Raw genomic sequence first — 26,726 nt, 5'->3', positions numbered from 1 at the left:
TGTCTCTGGATATACTTTTGTTGACATCTCCTTTGAAGTGTGATGCCTGCAACTGAACAAAGGGCCTCAGGTGTGGTCTGACCAGCACAGACCACACAAGTGCAGTCACAAGAGATGATCACCTCCTTTACTCTGGACATTATACTCTTATTAACCTAGCCCAAGGTCACAAGACTTTCTGTAGGAACCACAAACCACGCTTTTGACTCATGACTCATGATGAGCTTTTATTTACTCTAAAACCCTGTAAACCACATGTCTCCCATCCTACACTGATACTATTACATTTTGGAATTCAAATGACTGACTTTATATTTGTCCCTGTTAACTTTCTTTCTATTTTTTTTTCACAGACTGTAATCTTTATTGGAATCAAGTTCATATTTGTACGAGTTTGTTGAATAGTTGTATCTGTGAGCTTAGAGACCATGTCCATCTTGCTCACTCGTCTTTCTTGTTCTGGATACAGGATTGACAGTCAGTGCCACCGAGTTCATTACAGCCCAGACTTCCTAAGATACTCCATCTCCCAGCCACGCTGCTCCTGGCTCGTCCACTGCCGAGCTGCCCTTCCCACATACTTCTGTGGGTTCCTGCGGAAAACTTCCATGTTCCTGTGTCTGTTTTAAGGCTCTTCATCTGGGCTCCTGTGCCTAAGTTCTCTGTGGGACATCTCTCACCGCCTTAGCCCTAACCCTTTCACTGGATGCCTAGGAGCAAGGAAACAGGAGTAGGGACGTGAATCATAGAACGGTTATGTCCCTCTTAACTTCCATTTCGCTATAGTGGGTCTTGACATCTCTACGAATTCTGATTCTGTCATGTTGAATTTCTCTCCCAGCTACGTATAAATTTCAAATTTGATCTAATGACATAAAAGTAGAACCTTTTTGTGTGTAGTCATTTGATCGGTTAAGAATCTGCCCATGTTTATTTTGATTCACTCCGCATTTCTACGTCTTGTCCCAAGAGTATGGTGAATGTTTTGTTGAACTCCAGATGTACTGTAGCTATAGCATTCTCCTCACCTCTCATCCGGTCACCTTGTCTGAGGGAGTGAGTTGAGCAGTGGATGATTTGTTTTTCCTGAATCCACGCAGGGACTGAGCAGTCTTCACTTCCCTTTGTAAGTGATCACCCACCATCCTTCGAATGATTTGTCCTAGTCCCTTGCCTTCAATCAATGTTAAACTTTTTGATCTATAATTTATGGGACTCATCTCTTCCCATCTGAAGAACTTCAGAGCCATGTTTGCCCATCCCTACCCCTCTCCACAGGGTCTGCACAGCCACCACCAGCTGTCCTGCTGTCTGAGCTGCCAGTACTCAGAATGCCCTGAGCTGTGACGAGCCCTGTCCTTTCTCCTCTGGAACTTTTCTCCTCACAGAAGAGAAGGAGCAAAAGAGGAGCCAGCTGAGGAGGGTTTGTTCTCTCTAGAACACTTATTAGCAAAATGAAGAGTCAGGGCATGTCGTCACTCATCCCAAAACACCCAAACACCTCTGCTGTTCCGAAGACCTCCACAACCTGCCTTTCCCATTTGCTGTCTGAGCGTTTAACTTGGACCCCCTACTTTGGTCAAATCAGTCTCTACTGCAACTCCAGCCTAGACCTTCTCATGGGATCGCTCTGCCTGAGCTCTAGCTCACAATTCGGATCGGCCACGATGCTACCTGCCTACCCAAATCCCCCCTTGCAATGTCTTGCAGTTTCTCCAGCCCCTTTAACCTTAACTATACAATTGAAGTCACATGCTAAATCATGCATTTCACTCCTTTTATCACTGTTCAGTTTTGTCTTCCTGATAGTACGCACCCCAAAGAGGGTATTTTCGATCCTTCACCATATATATAAACTAGCACAAGGCCAGGCCTACGGTCTTGACAACCATCCTTGCTTTCTATGGAGATTTTCAGTGACCAACCTCTGGCTTTTCAAACCACAAGTTCAGACTCCAAGAGAGCTGTGTCCAGCTCCCGAAGGTCTAATATAGAAACCAGATAAATGTAGGAATGCATGCTGGAGCCTGTCTAGGCACTAATGATTTTTGCAATGTGAAATAAAATCCAAATATATCCTCAGCCCCTCTTCAGACAAGGAGCTGGGCTTTTCGGCTGAGCTCAGGACTGACTGTCAGCGGTGGGGATAAGAACACTCAAACTCCGGAGGCACAGCACAGACTGTCAATTAGATTGAAACCCTGCGTGTCTTGGTGGCCACCTCTTCCACCCAGACTTTTCAAAGGTGTAAAGACCAACTGTAATCTCCTTTTAAAAAAAATGTATTTATTGATTTTAAAGAGAGAGGAAGGAAAAGAGAGAGAGAGAGAGAGAGAGACAGAAATATCTGTGTTTCTGTATGTGCCCTGACCAGGGATTGAACCGGCAATCTCTGTGTATCCAGATAATGAACTGAACTATTTGGCCAGAACTCTCTTCAATTTTATTATTTTTTTTAAGATTTTATTTATTGATTTTAGGGAGAGGAAAGAGAAAGAGAGAAAGGCAGGGGTGGGAAGCATCAACTCATGTTGCTTCACGTATATACTTTTACTGAGCAAGCCCAGTGTTTTGAGCCTGCAACCTTAGCATTCCAGGTCAGCACTTTATCCACTGCGCCACCACAGGTTAGGCTGTTAAGCAGTCACTGATGGATACCAAAAAGGATTGGAGCTGGGCTTATTATAGCACCTTAAGTTCTTAGAGGAGAGGCAATGTATAAATCTTCCCCAAATAGAGATCCTCCTGATTTGGAGGTACACACACACACACACACACACACCCTAGAAGAGAGAAGGCCCAGTTTGGTGATATCTGAGATGGAGCAACCAAGGGAGTATAATAACAAAGACTTTGAGTTGACCTAAAAAGGTCACGTAATCCAGCCCTCTGCTTTCAGGAAGATGAACGGCAGTGTTTTCCTTAGTAGTCTTTCCCTCAACTGGGCAACTGATTTGGAGGACTTACTAAGTGTCATGATCACCTCTTAACCATATCAATGTTTAACTTAATCTTTCCCCTCTATCATTCTCGTAAGAAATGGCAGTGATGTCCATATTTAGTAGTTATAATTTAAGTGATATAATATACTTGTCGCATAGTAGGTGCTCTACAGTTATTGAATGTTACCTCACCATGTTCCTGTTCCTCCTTTCTATTTATTTATTTATTTTTATTTTTTATTTATTTATTTATTTTTATTTTTTTTATTTTTACAGAGGCAGAGATAGACAGGGACAGACAGACAGGAACGGAGAGAGATGAGAAGCATCAATCATCAGTTTCTCGTTGCGCGTTGCGACTTCTTAGTTGTTCATTGATTGCTTTCTCACATGTGCCTTGACCGCGGGCCTTCAGCAGACCGAGCAACCCCCCGCTGGAGCCAGCGACCTTGGGTCCAAGCTGGTGAGCTCTTTGCTCAAGCCATATGAGCCCGCGCTCAAGCTGGCGACCTCGGGGTCTCGAACCTGGGTCCTTCCGCATCCCAGTCCGATGCTCTATCCACTGCGCCACCACCTGGTCAGGCGTTCCTCCTTTCTAAATTAAAAAACTAAACAAACAAATACCCAGTCCTTTGGCACATTGTTTTCTTTCTTCTCCCGACCCTCTCCAGCTTTTCCACATATGCTGAAAATGTGATGACCAAGGGCAGATACATTAATGCTTTAAAACGCATAACCAATGCTAGGTAGGATGGAAAAAGTTGAGGACCATGGGAAAGGTTGCATTCCAGGTCTGTTTCTAACGCTGTGACACTGAATTTTTGGGGGTCCATTTCCCCAATTGTAACATAAGTGTGTTGGACTAGATGACTGAGGTTACTTTTAATTCTAAAATTCAGACTCTGATTACTGTCCAGCAACTTCATGCTATATTTTTGTTATTATACGCTAGTATTTACATTAGTTTAGGAAAGAATAAAGGGAGGGAGACTGGATAGAGGAGAAACCAGTTCTACATTATGGGCCCATTCTGCTGTGACCCACCCTGACACTGTGTCCCCAGTTCTTTTTTTTTATTTATTTTTATTTTTATTTTTTATTTTCTGAAGCTGGAAACGGGGAAAGACAGCCAGACAGACTCCCGCATACGCCCGACCAGGATCCACCCGGCACGCCCACCAGGGGGCGATGCTCTGCCCCTTCTGGGCGTCGCTCTGCTGTGACCAGAGCCACTCTAGCGCCTGGGGCAGAGGCCAAGGAGCCATCCCCAGCGACCAGGCCATCTTTGCTCCAATGGAGCCTTGGCTACGGGAGGGGAAAAGAGAGACAGAGAGGAAGGAGGGGGGATGGAGAAGCAAATGGGCGCTTCTCCTATGTGCCCTGGCCGGGAATCGAACCCGGGTCCCCCGCACGCCAGGCCGACGCTCTACCGCTGAGCCAACCAGCCAGGGCCCCCAGTTCTTTTTTGTTCTTTTTTAACTATACTGTGTCAAGTCAATCCTTGCCCATCTTTCTTGTCATCATGCATGATACAAGTAGATTAGTCCTTGTAGTACCTCGTGTCCGTCCCCTCTGAACATCACCCTGCTGTGTTGGTTCATTTCCCTCATAGTCTCAAGGTCACTTTGAAGAATTCTATTCCTGGTTTCTGGGGTGTCAGCAATCCCACCCAACTGTCACACTTGAGGAGCAGACTCCTGCTTAGGCCCTTCAAGTCACTGAGAATAAGATGAAATGCCATAATGCTAACCCTGCAGAACCCTCCCCACCGAATGTGTCCCCCAAGGTCGATAGGGAGCCATTGATCACAGCCTGGAGAGAAGCTTCTCCCAGGACCCTAAAGACTTCAATTCCAAGTCACAGAACAAGAGACAAACATCTCTGGGGAAGAGAGGGCCCCTGCTTGGTCAGTAACCCAAGGCCATAGAGTCTACAGACCTGATGCCTCACTGGGTTCAGATATGAGTAAGCATTTCAGCATGTCAGAGGTCAGACCTCCTCCCAGTCCCCAGTCCAGGCTGAGGGCAGGGTGGTGGCCCTGGTGGCAGTGGCAGTAGAGGAGAAGGAAGTGTTATTTTTGCCATTTCAGTAGGAGGCCCCGGGGCGCTAGGAGAAGGCTTCAGCAGCAGGAACCTATATAGCCCTTGGGGTGGGGACAGCAAACTGAGGAAGACTGGAGAGGTCTTCCTACAGGGCCAGCAGAGAGCAGCCTAAGTATGTTATCAGCTTAAAGGCACAGGAGGCAGAGAGCCGCTGCGATCCCCAGCCCGCAGAGGCGACTCCCAGCCTGCAGAGGCGCCCTGCTGCTATGTTTGTCGTTTGTCAGGGCAAGTCCTGTGCAAGGGAGGCAAGTTGGGAGTGCTAACTGGATTTTTTATTTTTATAACAAGACACTGTGTTTAAAATTTTTACAAAGGACAAACTCCATGGGTTTCCGTTAGTGTTTTAAGAACTTTTCTTTAAAAAAAAGCCAACAACAACAAAAAACACTGCCTTTTTGAAAGAGAAATGACAGACACAAAAGAGACTGTAAATAAAATGGGGTGAGTTGCTGATAGCTTTACCCCAAGGGCAGAGGCAGAACCCAAATTATAGCGGAGTCCCGATAATCACGTGGCCTCCACCAAACCTCAGTCACCAAACCTACTCTGCAGAGATGGCTGGAAATGGTCTCCCGTCAGGCTCTCCAACCCTTCCAGCGGCCACCCCTTCTTCTTCTCACCCCACAGTCTTCCTCAAATCTGTTTCTTTCTTGGGGATCTTGTTCCTTGGTTGGATGGTGTGAGCACGGCGAGTCCCAGGGACAGAAAGACCTGGGCCTGGGGTCTTCCTTTCTGGAGCCTCTTTGCACTCACAAGTTGGAGAAGTATTTGTTCCAAAATTTTTTTTTTAAAAACATCAACAAAAACAAGACCCAGAAAAAAAGACCAAATCTGGGGGAGAAAGAGCTACCCTGCTCTTTACAGCTCCCAAGTCTGCAGTTGGTCAGTGGTGCGGTTCCAAGAGAGGCGCAGGGCGAGCACCAAGGGGGTGGCCAGCGGGCGCTTTCAGGCCCCCGGAATGTCTGCGGTCCGGCTCAAGGACCTGGCTTCAGTGGCTGTTCCCTCGGGAAGCCGAGGACCCATTTGTGTCCCCGTTTGAAGGGTTTGTTCAGGTTTACTTCCTTTATTTGTGTTTTTGTACATGCAGGCGCATGTCTACATCTGTCTATGTTTGTGCAGGTGGGTCTGCTGTTGGGCGTGGGTGCATGTGTATACATATATGTGTGGATGTCTCTGTGTGTGTGTGTGTCTGTGTGTGCATGTGTGTTCATGGGTCTGGGGGGAGGGGCCGGGAGTAGGCTGTGCTCTGGGCTGGAGCTATACCCGGGTAGTGGAGTGTGAGTGCGGCAGCCCGGTACTGTTGAACCCTGCGGCAAACGTGTTATAAGGGTGCAACGTCTGCAGCCCTACCAGGGAATTGGGAATCATGGTGATGGTGTTGGGGGTCATGAGTGGGATGTCATCAGGGGAGCGCCGCAGGGTCAGCGTGTAGTCAGGCAGCGCAGTGAGGCGCAGGGTGTCATGGGGGGGACCAGCCTCACACTCATGGTGGGTGGGGCCCAGCTGCAGGGCAGCCAGCTCCTCCTCAGGAGCAGCTCCCAACTCAGGGGCCCCAGCTCCCCGCTGAGGGCTGGGCTGCCGCAGGGGCTCCTGCCGTCGTTTGTCCTTACGGTAGTAGAGGGCAGCGAAGGCCAGAACGTTAAGGAACAGAAGGGAGGCGCCCACGGCGATGGTGACACTTAATTCAGTGGAGTAGTCACGAGGATTCTCCACCAAGAGCGGCCCTGCATCCTGCTCCCCATCCCAGGGGCCCTGGGCGTTCTCATTGCTGTAGGCTGGGGGGATGGCTGGCCGCTTGGTGCTCCAGGTTTTGCCGTTGGGCCTTCGGGTGATGTGGGAGCTGTGGGTGGTGTCCGGAGGCGGCACTTTGGTGGTTGTGGACGTATAGTGGAACATGTCATGCAGGTTGTACAGATGGGGCACCAGGTGTTTCCAAAAGGCCACCTTAGTGGCCCGATAATGATCGCGGACCCTCGGTTTCAGGCCGATGTGCAGGTAGAGCTGGTCTCGGGGATTGTATTTGGACCAGGCCACTTCCTCAAAGCGGTTCGCCTTGGTGTGAATGAACTTGGTGTCCTGGGGGACCGGCTTGTTGGGATCCCTGAAATACCACATTGAAATCTGGGGTCACCATTCCACCTAGATGTGGAAAGGGTCCAGTATTCTTCCTCTGACACCCGCCCCTGAAAACCTCCTCCCCAGTCCAAAATTTCCCCATTGCCACCTTTGTCTCTATTCCTCTTTCCCAGCCTTGAACTCTGATTGCCCACAGCACCATGGAACCATCTTGCCCTCCCCTGTGCCCATCCTGTAAGACCATGCACCAATCCTTTCAGCTGCCCAGTTTTCCCAAGGGCCCTTTAAGGGCTCTTTCTGATGTACTTATTCTGTCTTCACACAGCCTCTGAGCATTTCACCTTGAGTCCCATAGTTCAGCCCAATGACTCTCACTCCTGCTCAGCCCTAACATTAACCGAGTTATGAGTCTCAGCAAAAATATGAAGGGAAAGAAATGACATGAAAGACTCAAAAGGAGGAAGTATGGGGGGAGGGTGAAAGGATTGCCAAGAAAGATGTGGGGAATACTATGGGAAGGGTGATGATAGAAGAGGTTTAGATAAGAGGAGTAGAGAGGAGGGCATGCTGGGGTCCCACAGAAGAACACCCCCTTTCTCCTTACCCAGTCTTGGCAAAGTTGGTCCAGTAGGTCATGACGACAGCACTGAGCATAACGTCATTCTTGGAGAAGTTGCAGGGGAAGAGATCAGTGGGGCCCACCATAGGGACACCAAAAACATAGGGGACTTCATCCCCATGAGCTGCATCTGACCACGCAGGCTTCATGAGGCTCTGGCAGTGATGGTAGAAGGCGTAGAAGTAGGTGGGTGAGCCGTAGCGGGCGTGCAGATCAGCTGTCACCACTGAAGGCTCCACCCACTGGTGGTCAGTGAAGAGGGCCACCAGTGTTTTCCGGCGGGTCTCAGGGTTGTCACGGTCTGCCCAGTCTGTGTACATAAACTTGATGGTCTCCCGCAGGGTGTCCTTACCCTCAGGATATCCATACAGATTGTCCACAAAGTTGGAGACTGAGTAATCAAAGTCAGTGCCAGAGACACCATCCTCAGGGTCCACCACCCCTTCCACAAACTTGAGCCCCTCGCCCTGGTTGACACCCAGCATGATGTCGTAATTGAGAAACTCACCCTGTTCCATGAGAATCTCAGGGTCGTCAGGAATGACATCACCATCAATCACAGGGCCAAAGGCCACATGGTAACGGGCGGGCTGGATGTCCTGCTCTACCAGCTCTTTGGCACTCTTCTGCCGAAGACAGTCCACCATGTCCACTGTGTCCAGCACATTACAGCCCACCTTGTCTGCCAGCAGGCTGGTATATTTCACCGGTTGGTAGTTCACAGCCCAGCTGGACAGAGCAGAGCCACTCTGGATGATGGCCCTCTGAAAAAGCCCTATGGAAGACAAGCAGCACCAGGTCAGGTCTGTTTGTCACTCACAGTCCAGGCCTCCCACGCCTGCCTCTGAGGGACACCTCCTCATTCCTTTGTTACTGAGGCTGCCCTATGGGTTGAACGGGCTGGGAAGGAGGAAAACCTTTAGGGCTGGGATGATTGGTGAGGACCAGAAGACAGGTTGCTGGGTCCCTTCTCTGAAAGGGTCCTTGCTTGTTTCTCGCTTCCTTGTCTTGGGGCAATAGTTGGTAACTTGTGGGTTAAGGACATGCCAGGGAGAATTAACCCCTTGGGTCCCAGACACCAGCTTCCTTAAGCTCCCTCTATCTCTCCTTGTCTTCCCCTCTTGCTTCCTGCCCAGCTGGGCCCAGTTCTGTGCCAGCACACCACCAGGGAGCTGGCACTTCCACCACAAAGGGGTCTTTTTCATGAGAGATGAAAAACGCAGGCAGGAGAGAGTGTCGCATTCTGGGAGTTTGGGGAAGGATTCCGAGGGCAAAGGTCTCAGGGCCTGAAAGTCTCCAGAGAGAGTGTCCTCCACTCCACAGTCTCCACAGAGACTTTCCTTTTCTCAAAGCTACTAATGCCTCAGACCTGGATTTCCCACTAGTTGAGGGAGAGCCAGACCCTCAAACTCAAAAAGTGAATGATTCTTCTCAAGAAAAAAAAAAAAAAAAAGGTGTCATTCTCTCCCTGCCCCCAGCATCATCAAGGGATGATCTGGTCCTTAGGCACACAATCTTATTCCTCTAAGAGAAAGGCAGTTTGGACGGGCGGAAAGAGAGGGAGAGAAATACAGATGACAACCTAAGAGGCAGTGTCACTTTACGAAAGGTTCTCCTCCACGAATCAATTACAGAAAGGCACAGAGAACAAATCTTTAAATCAGGCCAGCCTCCAGGGACACAGGCCCCCTGTGAGACAGAGTACAGCACCACTCCAAGGAAGGCCTTCTCCTCCCAGGGCGACAGTCCCCAGTCACAGGAGGTACCCTCACAGCCATCACTTGACCCTCCTTTGTGGAAAAAGCAATTCCTGCTGCCATCGCTGTCGCCTAGAAACACCTTCCAAGGTGGGACACAGATCCTACCTTAGACTTCCTTCACCAAGGCAGTGCCCTGGAGGGGCAGACACAGAATTTCCAGGTCAGAGAAGGTGGTTTTTCTCTCTCAGCGGGAGATCATAGGAGAGACTGAAAGTCTTGTGAGAATGTCACTAACTCATAGGGTTGATTTCAATGAAAAAGCCATGTCTTGGCCCTGGCTGGTTGGCTCTGTGGGTAGAACATTGGCCCTGAGTATGGACGTCCTGGGTTCGATCCCCAGTCAGGGCACACAGGAAAAGTGATCATCTGCTTCTCTCCCTGACCCTGTCCCCCTTCTCTCTCCCTTCTCTCCTTCTTCTCCTCCTGCAGCCAGTGGCTCGATTGATTTGAGCATTGGCCCTGGACGAAGGTTGCCAGGTGGATCTCAGTCAGGGTGCTCACGGGAGTCTGTCTTTCTATCTCCCCTCCTCTCACTTAAAAACAAACAAACAAACAAAACCATTTCTTCTTTCACAGATTTCCTCACTGTAGAGAAGGGCACCTTTACCTCTCAGGGACAGAATGTGCTAGAATCCAGAGGTGATGAGAACATTTCCTGTGAGTCAAAAAGGGCCTATTCAACCCTCTCGCCAGAGTCACTGACAGAGGGACTCACAACAAGAAGAGGGGCTTCCCTTTGGGCTACAAGTTAGCGTTTCCCTCACAGTTTTACAGCCTGGGAGGCAGTCTGAAGTCCAATAGCAGGTGTCCATCACTCAGAACAAGCCTGGCCTGCAGGTCAGCAGTCCTCACCTGAGACCCATCTCCCCACTCAAGGACAGTGCCCTTCTTGAATAGATGTGTTCTTCAGAGAGAATGGTAGAGAATAAGGGTTTCTTACACCTAAAAACTAACCTCCATGCTAGAGTGCTGCTACCTTGCAGTCACGTGTCCCTCCCAAACCGGAAAGACTTCCTGGCCTCACAAAGATGTCTTGTCCCCTCCAGAGAGGCACTGGGCTCCCACGCGCCCAAATAAGACGCCCACATCAGAAGGAGATATGAATGGGATTACTTTCTCAAGCGGTAAGTGGCATTCTCTCCACCCCCTCTCTCATTGGGAGAATTCTTTCTCCTTCTAGTAAAACATTTCCTTTCAGCTTTTCCCCCGAAGGGATACTGAGCTGATAGAAGAGGGAAGGCTGATTGCCCTGGTGCTACCGAGCCGGCCCTGGGCACTCTGGGACCTGGAAGGCCTGAGGCGCAGGGTGGGAAGCCAGCACTCTGTTCATTTGTGTTTTGACGCCAGAGCTACGCACCCTCAGAGTGATGTGACAGTGTGAGGAGGCTGACACAGGATGCTCCGATGCCTGAGCCGAAGACGGTAATTCGGCGGGGATCGCCACCGAAGAAGGCAATATTCTCACTCACCCAGCGGAGGGCCTGGATTTGGTCAAGGAGCCCATAGTTGCCCTTGGCGGCCTGATCTCCAGTGCTCAGGAAACCTGGATTCAACAGAGAGCATGAGGACAGTGAAGGCGGAGAGATGGGGGACCTGGGTTATGCTGGCAGTGGGAGTCAGGGCTGTGGGGCCAGAGGATGAGCATGCAGCACAGTTCTAGCCACCCAGCCAGCATAAAGCACTGCTCCTTTCAGCCAAGTCCAGTACCATCAGTACAGGAAGGATTGGTTCCCTGCCTCCCACCCACTCCCCAGTTTGGAAGGAGAGGTCTCCAGACCATTTAAAGGAGATGCCTCCAGTTGGGAGACTTGACTTGCAGGAACTGCAAATGGCCAGGACAAAGCATCCTCCTCCCTGATGTACTATCCGGGTCATGACTCTAGCACCTGGCAAGATAGAGTGGAAAAAGTAGGAACCCTGGACTCAGAGAGTCCTTGGTTCAAGTCCTGGCTCTACTACTTACTAGCTGTGTAGCTTTGGGCAAGTTATTTAAAATCTCTGGGCTATAGTTTCTCTTTCTGTAAAATGGGGATAAAAAATACTCCAACAGGTTGTCACAAGGATAAAAGGAACATACATAAGCATCTCTAACATACTGAGCACGTTTCAAATGTATAGTTACTTCTCTTTCCCCTTCTTTCTCTCTGAAGAAAGTGAAGATCCCAAGAGGCAACAACCCTAAGCTCTCCTTCCCCTTCCCGTGTAAGCTAGTCCATCTCCACCTCTTTCCAGGGCCTCAGGTGCCCCCTTCCCCTCATTCTCAGGGCAGGTCTCATTCCCTTCCTCCAAGGACTAATGAATCAGAAACTCAGGGGATGGGGTCCAGCAATCGGTGTTTAGCATACTCTGCAGGTGATTCTAATACTTGCTCAGGTTGGAAGACCACTGAGTTGGACCATGTTTTTCATCGGGCAAAGAAATAAGGGAAAGCCAGTACAGTACATTATTACCACAGAAACAGGTCTTCCCGCCTACCCAGTGGGATTTGCTGCTGAGAAGACATGTCACCATGGAGACTACCTTCCCACCCACCTACTGGGATTTGCTGCTGTGGAGACTTGTTGCCATGGCAACTACCTTCCCACCCACCTGCTAGCTATCCCACAAAGATGTCCTATGTTTCCCCCACCACCACCACCACCCTGCTTCTGTTTTAGGTGGATCCTGCTGCCTCATTTCATCCCTCTTCCCTGATCCCTAAGCTCCTTGGAAGGCTCTGCCTTCTCCCAGCCTAGGCTTTCAGAAGGGTTCTTTCCAGTGTGGATAGTTGTGATGCTCTGACACATTGGAAACCCATACCTGGTACGATCAATATCCTTTGGTTCCACAGTGAAAAGCTCATTCCGAGCACCTGACATCAAGTTTATGAGAGGACATGTTTGGGGAGGCTCCCTCAGCTTACAGAGAGCTCTCTGGTAGTCCTGGAAGTCCACAGGCAGAAGCTGAATTCAAAAAGACTCAAGCAGGCACAAGCCCTCATCCTTCTCAAGTCCTTCTGTTTCCAGCTTCTGCAAGAGAGCTCATTTCACCCTCTTCAGATGTGTTATTAATTTACCTTTGATACAATTAAGGATGGAAAGTACTTAGTTATTCCTCTCAAGACCTAGTCACAAGCCCTCTCCAGCCCCAGGATCCCAATGAGGAAATGAGACAGAATGAGAGAAAGCCTGAATGGGGGTGAATGGAGGAGCCTTTGTACCTCTGGATGAGGGGCCAGCTACTCCTCTGCTGGTCTTTTCATGGACTAAAGGTGCTCCTCCAAGTCTGAGCAAGCATGCTGACCAAGACTCAATCCAGCTGTCCAAGCCTAGAGACCCTCTGACAAAAATCTATGTGCTTCCTTTAGCCCACCTGTCCTCCCCTCCTTCTTTCCCTCTATCCTCTTTCCCTTTCCTTTCATTTGGGCAATAGCACACTGGGCTTTAGGCTTTTCCAAGGAAGGAACCATTCGGTGCAATGCATCAAATACATCTGTCCCAATCAGGAGGAAGAGCCTGCATTTGGATGAAGTCAGGCAGATTGCTCCATCATGTACTGGTTTCCTGGGTTAGGAACAAAGACTTGGATGGAGGGTTCAACCATGACTCTCGGCTCCCTTGGATTCCAAGAACCTTGGGATAGGAAGCACTGAAGCATGTGGACGATGTCATATCAACTGTCCCTATTACGAGAGTCCTGTTGAAGTGCTGTAGCCAACAGGCTCAGGAAGATGACACAGCAAACATGATCACACACAACACCTGGCAGGCTGGGGAAGCAGTCACTGTCCGTTAGCTCCCCCATACTCAGCCCATCCATGCAAAACATGTGATAATGAGGGCCAAAATACCAAAATCCAGACTTCAGGAGAAATCTGAGCTACTCTCCGTGAGCCCAAGTTTATGGTGCAGTATGCGGTAAGTTGCTTCTCAACAGAAGACAGGGAAACCTGGCACACTATGTCAAAACCAGATATCCATGTCACTCAAGGCTTGATGTTTACCAGGTGTTCAGTTTGTCTGAAGGGTACCTGAGCAAGGATGTAGGATTAAATTCTGGAATCCAGAATAAAACTTGGCAAGCCCCTACTTCCTCAGCCCCAGAGATAACCACATCCTATATCCTTCTCGAGTCCCTTTCTTTTGTTGGTCTCAAGCTCAGTGGGGCTTCTAAAATAATAGCTACCACTCTGCCTTGGCCATTCTCCAAACATGTATCGCCCAAGATGTGTAAAGAAGCACCTTAGAGTGAACTGTGTGTTTGGGCTCAGTGCTCCAGAGAAGCAGCCGGGATGGAAGGTAAATGAACACATATACATACAGCCGGTCCTCAAATAATGTAGTTTCCTTCAACATAGTTTTGTTATAACCTTGAGATGCAGTAGGAACTTAACTCTTGTTTCTATCAATTAATCTATGGCAAAATTGATGTCGTTATGCATCCGTCTTGGGATGATTTGGGAAACAAAACAGCAAAGCCTCAGCTACACTGAGAAAAATCTCTATGTGTCAGGGACAAAGACATGTCCTACATCTGGCCCCAAGAGACAATAACATCCTGTATGTACCCAGAATCCAATTAGTGGCTTACTGTACACTTGTGTTCTGGAGCAAGCACTGAAGAAATACACCGGAAGCAGTAAAGAATTTCTGACCAAATCTCTGTTTATGATGCCTTCTGAGGTTTGGGTAGTATTATTTTGATCATTAACTACTTAATCCCAAAGAATAATATCTCTGCCCCCACATATGCTGTGCTGGTTATCCAAATGAGAGAAGGTTGTGAAGTGGGGGGTTGTTGACCTTCAGAGGGATCCATGAAATCATCGCTAAATGTGTGTGTGTGTTTCCAGGGAGAGTCCATAGCTTTCATCAGAATCTAAAAGGGGTCCAAGACTCCCCCAAAGTTAAGAACTTCTCATACAGAAGCTTAAGAATTCAAACAGCTGAAGGATCGTGAAGTAATCAGCCAATCACGGGAAACGCTCAATAGCAACAGCCTTTTGTGCAGCCCACAGCTCGGGAGGGGCGCTTCAAATCTCTCTCCCATCTCCTTTCTGCCTCCTTTCTCTGTATCGCCTTTTCGTCTTTCCCTATTCTTTTCTCCTCTTTCATTTTTTCCCTTTTTTCTTTTCTTTTCTTTTCTTTCTCCTCTCCTCCCCACCTCCTCTCTTTCCTTCATCCCCAGCCAGTCCAATAATATGGAAATGAAGCATATTCTTAGTATTCACTGTGCTTTCCAATACAACTTCTAGAACGAAGCTTTAAACTGATAATTTTTAGAAACAGCTGAATTGAATGTTTTCTATTACTTTCACTAAGAAAAGGAAGTAGCAAAATTACTTTTGGCCTTAAGCCACTGGGTATGAGTGCCCTCTGTGCAGCTGTGTGTGATTGCGTTTGTATACCCATCACCCCTGAGGGTACAGCCCTAGTATGTGGGTTTCTGGCCATCTTCAGGGTACTATTTTTACTATTACAGATTCAAAGCCCCTTTCTCAACAGGACAGAACAGCTTAAGGGAGCCTTGCCAGGGTGCCTGGGACAATTCAGAGAGACAGAGGGGCAGCAGCAGAAGCATGAAACCCAAAGCACGCGAGACTGCTGAGAGACCGACGAGATGTCCTACGTGCTTCCCCAGTATCCAGATGCCACTCAAGGGCACACAGGCTCCACTTTTTGCAGGAAATATCACTTCCCTGGTCTGAACTCCAAAAAGGTGTCTTGCTATCCCACATAGTGTTAAGAGGAAGTCAAGAGGAGACTGCCTCTCTGTAGACATAACAGTACCCATCGGTAAAAGGCAGTACCAGGGTCTCTGGGCTTAGAACTGGCAAAGCAGTATACTCAAAAGCAAGGTAAAATAAGGTCCTGTCAGCCAACGAGCCATGCAGGAAGCCATGCCTAATTGCTGGTTCAGCATGCAAGCCTACAGACCTGACCACAGCCTTGACCCCCACAGGAATTCTGAGGACACAAGCCCTCCAGGCAAGAAGTGGCTTCTTCATGCCACTCCAGGGAAACGGGGCTGCTGGTGCCCTCTGAGGCCTAACTGAGCATCCGAAAGGGAGCGAGGACCTGTATGCCTAGTCACTCTCTCTGAGGCACTTGTTCACCTCAAGACCTTTGCCACATATAGGCATTAACAGTCACCAAGGAAGATGTAGCATCGAGTGGCAGCCTACATCATTGAAACAAGAGTATGGATGACCAAGTATGTGTGAGGAAGGGCACGTGGGTGTGTATGAGGAGGCAATGGGAAAATAAGTGTGTACATGTGAGAGTGTTTGTGTAATGGCTTGGAGTGTATGGGGATGTGTTCATGCACAGAGTAGAGGAAAGGTGTATGTGTATGTACAGGGGCTATGTAAGTGTGGGTGTGCATGAGTGTGAGGTGAATAGAGATGTGTGTGCATGGATGGCCAGGTGTGGGATTATGAAAGTACATACAGTTGTGGGGTAAGGTGAGGAATACATATGTGCATATGTATGTGTTGTATGCATATATGCAAGGCATGTATGGGATGTGCGTGTACATGTGGGTGTATGTGTAGGAGGGGCTATGGGTTTGTGTACATGTAAGGGGATATACATGTAGATGTGCAAGCAGGAATATGAGGGTTTTGTGTGTAGAATTTGTGCATATGTGGGGGGCATGGATGTGCAGGTATGGGTACATAAGTGTGGGAAGGGGGAATACTGGTTTGTGTTATGTAAGGAAGGTGAGGGACATATATGTGCATGTGAGTGTTGGACAGATGCAGAGGTGGGGTGTGTAGGGTGATGTGAGTACGTATGTGTAAGTGCAGAAGAAACATTTATATACACATAAGGTACATAGGTGTAGGGCTTGTGTGTGGATGTACAGGATGTGAGTCTTTGTGTAGAGCACACATGTGGATATAGGCACATGCAGGGAGAGTTATATGATAATGTGTGTTTGTATGGAAGGTGAGAGAAACCTATGTAGATGTGGGGTAGGGATATGGGGTGTATAGACACATATGGGCATGTAGATATATGTGGGGGCAGACACATGTGTGGAGTGTATATGGAGTCCTGGGGGAATGAGTGCTTACATAAGAGGGACATAGATGTGGATGTGGGGGTCTATATGTGTGTGTGTTTGTGGAGGGTGAGTGAGAAGTCATCGTATGCATGAGGGTCAATGAGGGCTGTGTACACGTGTGACATATGAGGGTGTGCGGGTGTGCGGCTATGTGGCTGGCTAGACTAGATGGAGTGCCTGTGTCTGTGCAGAGTGTCTCGGAATGAGCCCGTGGGTAGACAGGATGAGGACAGGACACTAGAAACTTAATGGGCTCTACAAGACTCAGCTGAGCAAAAGTCTGGAAACAGAGACCTGGATTAAGACCTAAGAGAAGATTTTAAGTTTTAATTGAATTTTCAGTGGCATCAAAACACCCAGGAAAAGGCCTGGGGACACAGGAAATCTCCTGTCACTTGGGTGGGGTTAATGGGACAACATTTGACTCATAATCAGCCTCAGCTAGAGAATCAAGGCCACCTGTTATTAACTCCCCAGCATTCGTGCCTCCCTCCTCAGGAACCCAGGCTTCCATCTGGGCACCGAGCGGGGAACCATACCTAGCACCCCAACCCGATAGTTGAGGGTGATAACGATGACATTGCCATAACTGGCGAGGATGCTGCCGTCAATCATGTTGCCTGTCCCTTCCATGTAAGAGCCTCCATGGATGTAGACCATGACTGGCTTAGCACCACTGTCCCGGATGTCTGTAAGGAGAAGGGGTGAGACACAGGCTGGGTAGGGTGCCCTTCCTCCCCCACCCCCGCCAGCCCTGGGGGGGTGTGGGCAGTAAAGCTATCCCAGGTGCCAGGACACCACCGCCATGTCTGAGGGCAGGACTCAGGGGGCTGCTTAGCCTGGACTTCAAGCACCGGCCAGAGACCCGTGGAGGACTTCAGTCATGTTTCAGGTGCCTCCCAGCAGCCAGGTGGGCCTGTCCCAGCTGAGCCCCGGTAAGCTGTGGCTGGGCCCTGGAGGCAGGGGGCCAGGAGGGAGAGGAAGGGCTGGTCCCTTGGTTGAATCGAGCGAGTCCCTGCCCTGCACACCCAGGGGTCCTGGGACCTGATATGGCTTTAGAGAGCAGGGGCTGGGGAGCCCTGGAACTCCCAAGACTAGATCAGTTCCATGGAAATACAGCCATTGGCAGCAGCTGGCCCCCCAGTGCAGACAGAGACAAGAGGGGTGGGAATAGGGGTAGCACAGGGAGAAAACAAGGAAGACTGTGGAAAAGGGGGGTGAATGGCAGAGACGGGGTGGGGGGAAGCTCAGTGACATGGTTTTCCAGCCATGTGCTCATTTACCCCGTTTTCCCCGGGCACTGGGCAGACTTATCTGGAGCCACTGGGGGTGTGGAAGAGGAAAAGGAAAGGGCAGAACTGAGAAGGAGAGACCCTGCCCCGTCAGCATTAAGATGAAGATGGAGCCTCCCAGAGGCTGTACAAACGAGGGACCTTGAAGTGGCTGCTGCCCAGCCCCAGCTGCCCGGGGGCAGGGCTGGGCGGGGCACTCAGGAGGCTTCAATCTGACCACCTCTACCTGTGGCCTCTCAACACTTGGCCACACCATCACAGCCCTGCCAGCCACCAGTGGGCCCCCTGAACTCTCTGACCTTCCAGGGGCAGAGGGCGGGGCCATGGCATGGGGGTAGAAGGAGAGGTTCTCCGCTGCCCAGCAAAACACAACCTGCTTTCCAAAGGATCCTATGCCATCTCCTGACTGGGCTATGGTGTCCTGGGCTCAGCCTGGCACTTCAGGACCGAATCCCGGCCCTGGCCTGAACCCACTGCAGCCCCTGGACCCAAGGCCATCTCTCCCTTGCTAGGAGAAAGGGGGTAGGTTCCAGCTGGAGCTCTTTTCCAGCCCTTCTAGTTGTCACTGCCTTGCTCCTCAGTCCAATGTCCTGCTGGGCCCCTTTCCCAGGAGCCAGTCTCCCCACAAAACACAGGTGTCTCCCCCCCCCAACCCTGCCTTCTCTCCACTGTCCCTGCTGTGCAGTGGGGGCAGGTGCCCAGGAGCCACAGAAGGTGGGAGAAAGCTATCTCCAGCAGTCCCCATTTGCTACTGGAAGACCAAGAACAGGTGGGTGACCGGGGCCAGGAGGATGCCCTCCCCATGGCTCTGCTCGTGGTCCTCTGCTCCTGCCAGCTGTGTCCATAACCCTGGAACTCCCAGTGGCCAACCAGGCCAAAGATGGATGAACAGCCCAACGGCTTTGTACAGAAACAGAAACACACCAACGGAAGGACAGACAGACAGATGGGGCTTCTCCCCATCGAGAGGGGGAGGGGCTCTGTGCCATGCACCAGCTGCCGCGCCCTGCAGCCCCCAAATACCTTCATCTTCATCCCCGTCATTATCCGCTAAGTCCTCGCCCTGTTTCTTAGCTCCGGATCCTGGGGACCAGACACGGGGAGACACAACAGCACAGAACAAAGAACAAAACAGAGAGAGAATTCAAAAACAGCATGACTGCAGTGTGGCCCAGCAAGCCAGCTCTGGGCCTGGGCCCAGGACAGGCAGGAGGGATGGCAAGAACTGAGGGAATGGGTGGGCTGAGGCCCAGACCTTCATCAGTATGATGGTGGGTGCAGGCCCTCCTGTGTGCCCTGCTGCCCTGCCTCCCTGTCCCCAACAGCCCATTTCAACCAACAAGCTTCCCAGTTGAAAAGAAGGTAGCAGCAGGTGGGCCAGGGCACAGAGCCAGAGAGCCAGTCGGGGAAGGGACCCCGCCCATCTGGAAGGGGCTGTGCATGTGCACACAGGCAGGCTGAGCTGGAGAACACAGGCTTAGGCACTGAGTGTGAGAGGCGGCATTGCCAGCATGTGTGGAGACGTATGTGAGCTGTGAGGGCAGAGAAAAGCACCAGGGACCCCAGCTGAGCTCCCCCAGCCCAGCAAGCAGTCTCACGCTGGGCCTCAGCTGACCCTGATTCCCACAGGAGAAAACAGGTGATGAAACAGTCCCTCCGGTCTTCCATGTTGGGGCCCCTGCTCTGGTTAATGGTAAATGGGGTTCCTGCACATAGGAACCAGGCCTGAGAGCAGCAAGCTTTGCTCTGAGATCTAGAGAGAGCCAGAGGGAGGGAAAGAAGGAAGAGGGAACAGAGAAATGAGGAGAGGGGAGGGAGAGAGAGAAACAGAGAGAAGCAGAGAGAGAGAGAGAGATAGGAATAATGGTAATAGCTCCTGCTACGTCCTATGTGCTGAATATCTATCATGTACCAGACACTCTACTTCTGCCACACGGTTTCCCCTTACACCCCAGTGAGGTGGGTATTCTCTTTATTCCTGCTTTACTGATGGGGAAACTGAGGTTCAGAGAGGTGAACTGACTTGCTCAAGGTCACACAGCCAGAAAGTGCTAGAGGTGAGATTCGATCCCAGGTCTGCTTGACTCCAAAGCCCATGGTCTTTCCACTGCACCATGCCATCTTTTGGGGATAGGGGAAAGGGAAGGAAAAAATGAGCAAAGAGGTGGAGCATGGCTGGGAAGGGAGGGAAGGGAAGTAGAGAAGAGACCAGAGGAGAGAAGAGAGACATTTAGGACCTGGGGAGAACTGGCACCAATTCTTCTTCCTGTTCTAAGGAGACAAGAAGTGCACGTTGAGAATGGCCATCGAGCTACCTGGGTGCTAGGCACTGTGTGGGAGCAGAGGTCAGTCTGCTGGCCCCAGGGCTGGCCCTTTTCTCTAGGACACCAGATACTCTAAGCCTGGAGCAGCAAATAGCCTGGTTTCTCAGCTGGCCTGGGCTCTGATGACTGAATTCCCTTATAGCTATTATCAAAACAGAAACTGCCCTCATTATACAAATGGCTTTTCAACTAGAGCAAGAGCCCAGGAGAAGGGGTAGAAACTGCTTGCAGCTTCCCAACTTCCAGTGGCATCTACCCTCTTCACTCTGAGACCCTGTGGGACATGGAGCATCATCATCCACACAGTGGGAAGCCCCCTCCCAGAGGGAAAGAAATCCCTTAGCTCTAAACTTGAATTCCCTCCAACTTGATGGGGGTGGAGGTGAGGATGGGGCAGGTATTCTCAGGAAATCCTTTACTTCCCATGGGTCCTGACTTAGACGATGCACCCTCCTCCCTCCATGGGATCCTTGAGTTGCTGCAGTCCCAGGCTTCTCCACACAGATGCCTTTACTCCTTCAGCTAAGCATGTGCTGAGCAACTCCTTGCTGCCACTTCTGTCACCCAGGCCAGCTCGACCCCCATCCCCCACCCTGACATGGCACAGCTGCAAGGTCTCAGCCAGGCCAGCCCTGCCAACCCTGAGCACACAACCTTAACCACCTCTGCAGATGAGTCTCTTCCAAAGGGCCAATTGGCCCTGGATAGGGAACTACTTTGAACAGCTAAATGACCAAATTACCTCCTGCACACTGTCTGAAAACCTATTTCCCAGGTGGGCTTGTGGGACTGAGCTAAACCAGCTGAGACTAAAAATACTAGTCTAGGAGCTTATTCAGAGTAGTGATCAGACCTTTGGTTATTTCTAAGTCTTTCCTTTGCCTCATCATCTCTCCACATTCCCAAAACACCTAGCACTTGGCCTTGCCCACAGTCTGCTACCGTGATCAGTAAATGCATCTGAGTGGCACTTACAGCCAGCTTGCTGGCCAAACTCCGAGGACTGGATTGGACTGCCCTGGGCTCTTGCTGCTGCCCTGGGGAGATCATCGCCCTAGGAAATGGTTAATGTTAAGGTCAACCTCCCATACACCCCAGAAAGTAACTCATAGCAGCAGGTCTAAGAGACCTCTCTTTGTGAATTCATCGATAGGCTAATGGAATGTTATTACAGAACAGTCCTCCACCACCTTCAAATGCAGAAACAGAGCTTCTTAAAGGGACAACATGCCTAAGCGATAGCTTGGACTCGGTCCGGCTTGTGGCTCCCAGACCTGTACTGTTGTTACAGCACCACAACGCTTCTCCATTGGTGTAAAAAGTGTTTGCTGATAGCCTACTGGGTGCAGGAGCCTGGGCTGGGGCTGGGGATATGGTGGGCCACCCCCTAGGGCAGCAGGCCTTCTTCCTGGCTTCTGTATCAAAAGCATTCAGCATGGGCGCCCGACATGGAGAGCCCGAGCCCTGCTCCCTGACCTTCTCACTCAGCAGGAAGCACCCGGTTGGGGAGTTCTGAAGACCCCACATGGGGGAACCCTGCTCTAGAAACTCAAAGAAGAACAAACTGCCAGCTTCTGAAGGGTTGAAGGGATGAGGCTGATTTTCCAGCAGTTTCTTAGGCTGTTGCTGTTTCCAGTTTGGCCTAAGCAATTTTCATAGTTGGGGAGGAGGTGGGAATGGCCGGACTGGAGTCGCCTCACGTGCTACAGTGGAAAGAACACTGCTCTGAGGGTCAAGAGACCCAGGTTTTGGTCTCAGCTCTGCCACAGACCAGTGAGGGGCCCTTGAGCAGCAGCAAGTCACCCCCTGGGCCTGTTTCTTCATCCATAAAATTGGGATACTGACTCCCGCTTTAGAAGCTTCCAGAGATGTGGGGAGGATTTTACGAGGTAAGTATGAAAGCACTTTACGGAATACATAAAGTGCCATTCAGACATGAAGGATCATTATGAGGGGGAACAAACTCCTCCCAGCAAGAAGGTCAATTTAAAATGCAGGGTATTGTGCCTCCTTCTGGTCCGCAGTTCTTGGAGACCCCAAGGTCACCACTGGGCCAGCCCAGGTCCTCAGCTATACTTGCTCTGGCGGAGGGGCTGTTGGGTGGCACGACCACTAAACCTGGACTATGAACCCAGCAAGGGACACAGAGGGATGGCTCCCCGATCACCGGGCAAAGGCAGCGCCTCTGGCTCCATGTGGGCTGCCTCGAGTCTCATGAGGTGGCTCAGAGGGAACCCAGCTCTGTCTTGGGCACACGCATAAGGGTGGAACTGGGGACTGAGAAGACTGAAGAAACAGGGTTGCTGCTTCTGCTCTGAACCTGCCTCAGGCCACCAAATCCTCCCTGAAAAGGCAACCGCCCCCTGAGCCTAGGCTACTGCAGGAAGGCTGGGCCCTCGGGGGCAAGGGCAGGTGGGCAAGCAGCCCTCCCTCTCTCTGTCTCTCTCCCTCCCCGCCGGCTCGCTACCTACCTCCTTTCCTACAAATTTTCTTGTTGGGCTTTCGGGCGCATTCCTTGGAAATCCGCTTTACTGTAAAATGAATAAAAAACTAAAAAATAACAAGAGGCCTCTGCCCAGGGACATGCACCCCCCCACCCCCCAGGCCCCAGGAGCTGCTCTGCAGGTGGCACGTGGCAGAGAGCCTGTCCCACCACCTCCTTGTTTCTGTCACTTACCTTAGTGTGACCCCTGTGGGAGGAGGCATCTGAGCAGTGCCCACCAGCCTTGCCCCCACGCCACCCCCACACACCCAGCTCGGCTGGCTACCCACAGCTACCATCTTTCAAAGCAGGTGGAATGGCAACAGGGGGCCTGTGGAGCCCACATCCTCCCTCAGGCAACTCAGCTGCCGGCAGGGACCCAGGACCCCGGGGAAACCCCATCCGGCACTCTGGCCCTAGACTTGTCACAGCTCTCAGGCCTGGCCAGGCCCCTCCTGGGAACAGTGTCACTCACACATGGGAGCTCAGACAATGCTGGGAGAGGGAAGAACAGGGAGGAGGGAGGGGGAGGTCAAGCAGAGTGATGGTTAGAAGCATTGTCACAGACAGACAGAGGCATGCTGCAGGGCACACAACCACATGCGAGCCACAAACACAACAGGGGTGTGGGAGGCAGGGAGGGCACAGTGCCTGGCTGCAGCACTCACCATCCTCCGTGGGCACATAGACATTCAGGTAGAGGCAGTCTTCATTGGGCTCCTGAATGTACGTGGCGACGATATCCAAGTTGGCAGTGAACCAGACGGGCAGCATGACTTCGGGCACAGCTGTATGGATGTTCTGGGGGCACACTGGGGGAAAGTGTGTGGCGTTCCGGATGCCCGACCAGGATGGGGGTGGTTCCGGGGGCAGGAACCGTTTCTCGCCGATCGGAGGAGCTGCGTAGGGTACCCCCAGGTATTGGTCCACAGGCCCCAGGATCTCACTGGGCAGTGGTACCCGGGCACCCCTTAGCTTCCCAAAGTGAGTGTTGACTGTGGGCGCTGGGGCCTGAGGACTGGCCCTCAGCACCAAGCCGAGGAAGCACAGGGTGAGGTACAGGTTCCGGCCAACTGTGGGCTTGGGGCTCAGGGACAGCCAGGGCAGGCCAAGCCGCAGCCACATGTTCTGGGCAGGGGGATTGGCAAAAAAGGCAGACTCCAAGGGTCACAGCATCAGCCCAACAGGCAGCCCCTTCATGGCCACACTGACTTGAACCTCAAAACTGGGCTCTTGAGGCACACCTACAGGTGCTGGCCACGTAGAGAGCAGGTCGTCCAAGCACCACGGCTTCAGAAAGGGGACTCCCTCAGGGCCAGACAGGCCTGTGGAAAGAGGGAAGTATTCATCACCGAGACACTGGGGAAGGCTGTGGGGTGGGTCTGTGGGACCTGCCAGGCTTGAGCTATTCTCACACAGTTAGTTAGGGGAGGTTTCACATGCCATTCTGTGTGCCCAGCCAAGGTTAGAAAACCGAAGGGGATCGATAGAGTGAAGGTGGCTGCCACCACAAGTTCCCAGTCCCCAACTTGAAGCCCTCAGCCAATGGAGCCACAGCAGCGTGTGGTAGCAGGGTGAGCACTGGAAATGGAGCTCAGATCCCTCGGTCTGCTGCACAAACACCGAGTTCTTTAGCTCCTGGGCTGGAAAGGCCACACAGGTGCCTCCACATCAGCTCTGAGGACAGGATTTTGACCCTCATACTGGTTCTCTGTGCCATAAGAAGGAAAAGCAGCAGACAGGCAAAGGGTCCCACAAAGAGACCCCTCGTGCTCAGGCGGGGCAGAGGCAGAGACAGGACCACCACCTGCCAAAGTCCTCAGACCCTCTTGTACATTTCTCCTCAGCCCTAACTGCTCCCAAATTCTTAAGCTTTGGTCAAGTCTGGCGGCTGGCTCTGATTCACACGGAATGCCAGAAGCCAGGCAGAAAACCTTCTTCCCAGGATCCTAGGCATTGTTGATACCCCCCACCCCACCCCGGGAAAATAAACAGCAGAGTGCATCGAACACATACTCAGAAACTCACAGAAATAAACACAGTCTCAAAGAAGGAGTGAGAGAGATCAAGCCAGAGAGCAGACACTCGCAGAGACATACACTCCAAAGCCACAGAGATCCCCTCGTGTGGTGCCTTGTTCTGAGACTGAGAGCGTCCCTGAGCCAGACTCAGATTCAGAGACACAGAGATTTACTAAAATACAATCACAGACACTGCTCAGGTAAAAATCCAGAGACACAGGCAGCATGATGGTGACACATTAGGTGGAGACAGGAACAGTAATAGCAACACAAGGCACAGGCCTTCTGACACAGCTCCACAGTCAGCACATATCCACCGGCACAAATAGACACTCATGCATGGACACACACACAATTTTATATTCCCCATTTCTCCCGCTTTCCAGGATTCCGGCCTTCTCCTTTAAGACTTTAAGAACTGCCTGAAGGGGTGGGGGAGGGAGATTGGGAACGCCCGGCAATCGGCCACCTCTAGAGGGGAATGAGAGAGAGAGAGAGAGTGTGTGAGAGACAGACAGACAGAGAAAGAGAGAGCGCGAGCGCGCACGCACAAGGAGAAGGTGGAGGAGGGAGGGGGGCAAACCGACCAAAGGGGAGGGGTTCCGAGGAAATGGGGAGCAAAGTATGGGGGGGTTAGATCCCAGGCACTACCCATAATGCACCCGGGTGGGGGGAGGAGGGGCTGGAGAAAGAAGGGGTAGGAGTAGGGAGGTGGGGCAGGAGGGAGTGGGTGTGTGTGTGTATGGGGGGGGGATAGTCCGCAGCTGAGTTCACACAATCCCCCCATTCACCGTCTCCATGGCAACTCTGGGGCACAGACCGCTCATTCACACGGCTTCCCCGCCAGCACCCCCCCTACCATTAACCCTGTTGATGCCACCCCTCCCCACAAATTCCATTAACCCTTTCGGGATGCCCCTGTCTCCAGTACCCCTTCAGTGCCAAATGTCGGCCCCCTTTGAGTCAATTCCCTATAGCTTCACCCCCGTGAACATCTAGCCAATTGACCCCCAAACGCCCTCTGTATCCTAGAGCCCACTGTGAGTCCCCAAGGCCAAGATCTCCATCCTGGTCCAACTTGCAATTGGGGAGAAGGCAAGGGGACGCAGCAATGCCGGGAATTAGACTGGCATCTGGGGGTACTGCTTAGGCTGGAGCGGCACTAGGTGAGAGGCATTGTGCAGGGACGCACAGGTATTGCAAACCGCAGTATCAGTATCAGGGGCTACCAGGGCAGGGCTCCAGTGGAATTGAGGGATGGAGCTGCATTGGAATGGGGGAGGACAGGATAAAGGCCTGGGGGGGGGCTGCAGAGAGTGGGGGAGGGAGCCTGGCTGTTAGATGCTATGATGGACGAGGGACGGGGCTGCACTGCGGGGTGGGGGGCCTGGCGATAGGCAACACGGGACCAGGGCTGGGGCCCCTCAGTATGGATATTTTGATGAGCATGCCGGCCGGGCTGTGGAAATAGAGGGACCATGGGCGGGAGGATGAGAGGGATGCGGGATTCAGGGAAGAGGTGGAGGAGAGAGAACGGGGAAGAACTGGGGTGTCAGGGGTGCCGATGGAGAACATGGGTGGAGGAGGATGGGGAGCGCTGGCTGGGGAGTGAAGGAGCCTGAAATTGGGAGGGAGTAGGATCGGGGCAAGGTATGGGCAGCTAAAGGATGAGAGACCGGGGCAGGCAGCCTCACCTGTTCCCTGGGCTGTTGCAAGCGACTGGACCGGGCCGCGGACCACCCATATTGCCTCCAGGCCAAGGGCTCCGCACCCGAATCCCCGAGATCCGCTCTCTCCGCTCTCTCCGCTCTCTCCGCTCTCTCCGCTCTCCGGCTGCCTGGCTGCTGTGCCCGCGCACCGAGGGGCGAGCTGCGCGTGCCCAGACACGGGGGGCGCGGTCCCTGCCATTAACTCCTCTTGCGCCAGAGATGGCTCAAGTCCTGGGGCATGGCCCAGTTCCTCCCCTGCTCAGGCACACACTGCTCGTGCATCCCCACACACACAACCCTCAAATCACGAACAGGTCATCTTCCAGGTCAGCTGGTTCCAACTTTACCTGCA

At 51.7% G+C, this 26,726-nt stretch overlaps 1 protein-coding gene across 3 annotated transcripts; it reads right to left on the bottom strand.

Moving 5' to 3' along the window:
* Positions 1 to 5,294: 5,294 nt before the first annotated feature.
* On the bottom strand, positions 5,295 to 26,484 carry NLGN3 (neuroligin 3). 3 transcript variants are annotated; one of them, XM_066249846.1, is made up of 8 exons: positions 26,360 to 26,484; positions 23,313 to 23,969; positions 22,634 to 22,693; positions 18,862 to 18,921; positions 17,086 to 17,235; positions 10,857 to 11,042; positions 7,725 to 8,514; positions 5,295 to 7,145 (listed from the first exon to the last, which is right to left on the bottom strand). In XM_066249846.1, exons 2-8 carry the CDS (start codon positions 23,767 to 23,769, stop codon positions 6,302 to 6,304), a joined length of 2,547 nt encoding a protein of 848 aa, XP_066105943.1. In that variant the 5' UTR covers positions 23,770 to 23,969; positions 26,360 to 26,484; the 3' UTR covers positions 5,295 to 6,301. The 3 variants fall into 3 exon arrangements, with proteins under 3 accessions (XP_066105943.1, XP_066105944.1, XP_066105946.1); XM_066249847.1 differs by lacking the exon at positions 22,634 to 22,693; XM_066249849.1 differs by lacking the exons at positions 18,862 to 18,921; positions 22,634 to 22,693.
* Positions 26,485 to 26,726: the final 242 nt, after the last annotated feature.

Source organism: Saccopteryx bilineata, chromosome X (assembly GCF_036850765.1).
Source record: "Saccopteryx bilineata isolate mSacBil1 chromosome X, mSacBil1_pri_phased_curated, whole genome shotgun sequence".
NCBI classification, from domain to species: domain Eukaryota; kingdom Metazoa; phylum Chordata; class Mammalia; order Chiroptera; family Emballonuridae; genus Saccopteryx; species Saccopteryx bilineata.
This window is presented reverse-complemented; position numbering and strand designations above follow the sequence as displayed.

Bases quoted from the DNA above. Each gene is read 5' to 3' on its own strand.
- NLGN3 (XM_066249846.1), bottom strand. From the start codon at position 23,769: ATGTGGCTGCGGCTTGGCCTGCCCTGGCTGTCCCTGAGCCCCAAGCCC. The intron at 17,236-18,861 runs GTATTTGGGGGC...TTCTCCTTACAG, and splicing joins TGACGGGGATGAAGATGAAG to ACATCCGGGACAGTGGTGCT. The intron at 8,515-10,856 runs GTGCGTAGCTCT...TGTCTTCCATAG, and splicing joins ACTGTCACATCACTCTGAGG to GGCTTTTTCAGAGGGCCATC.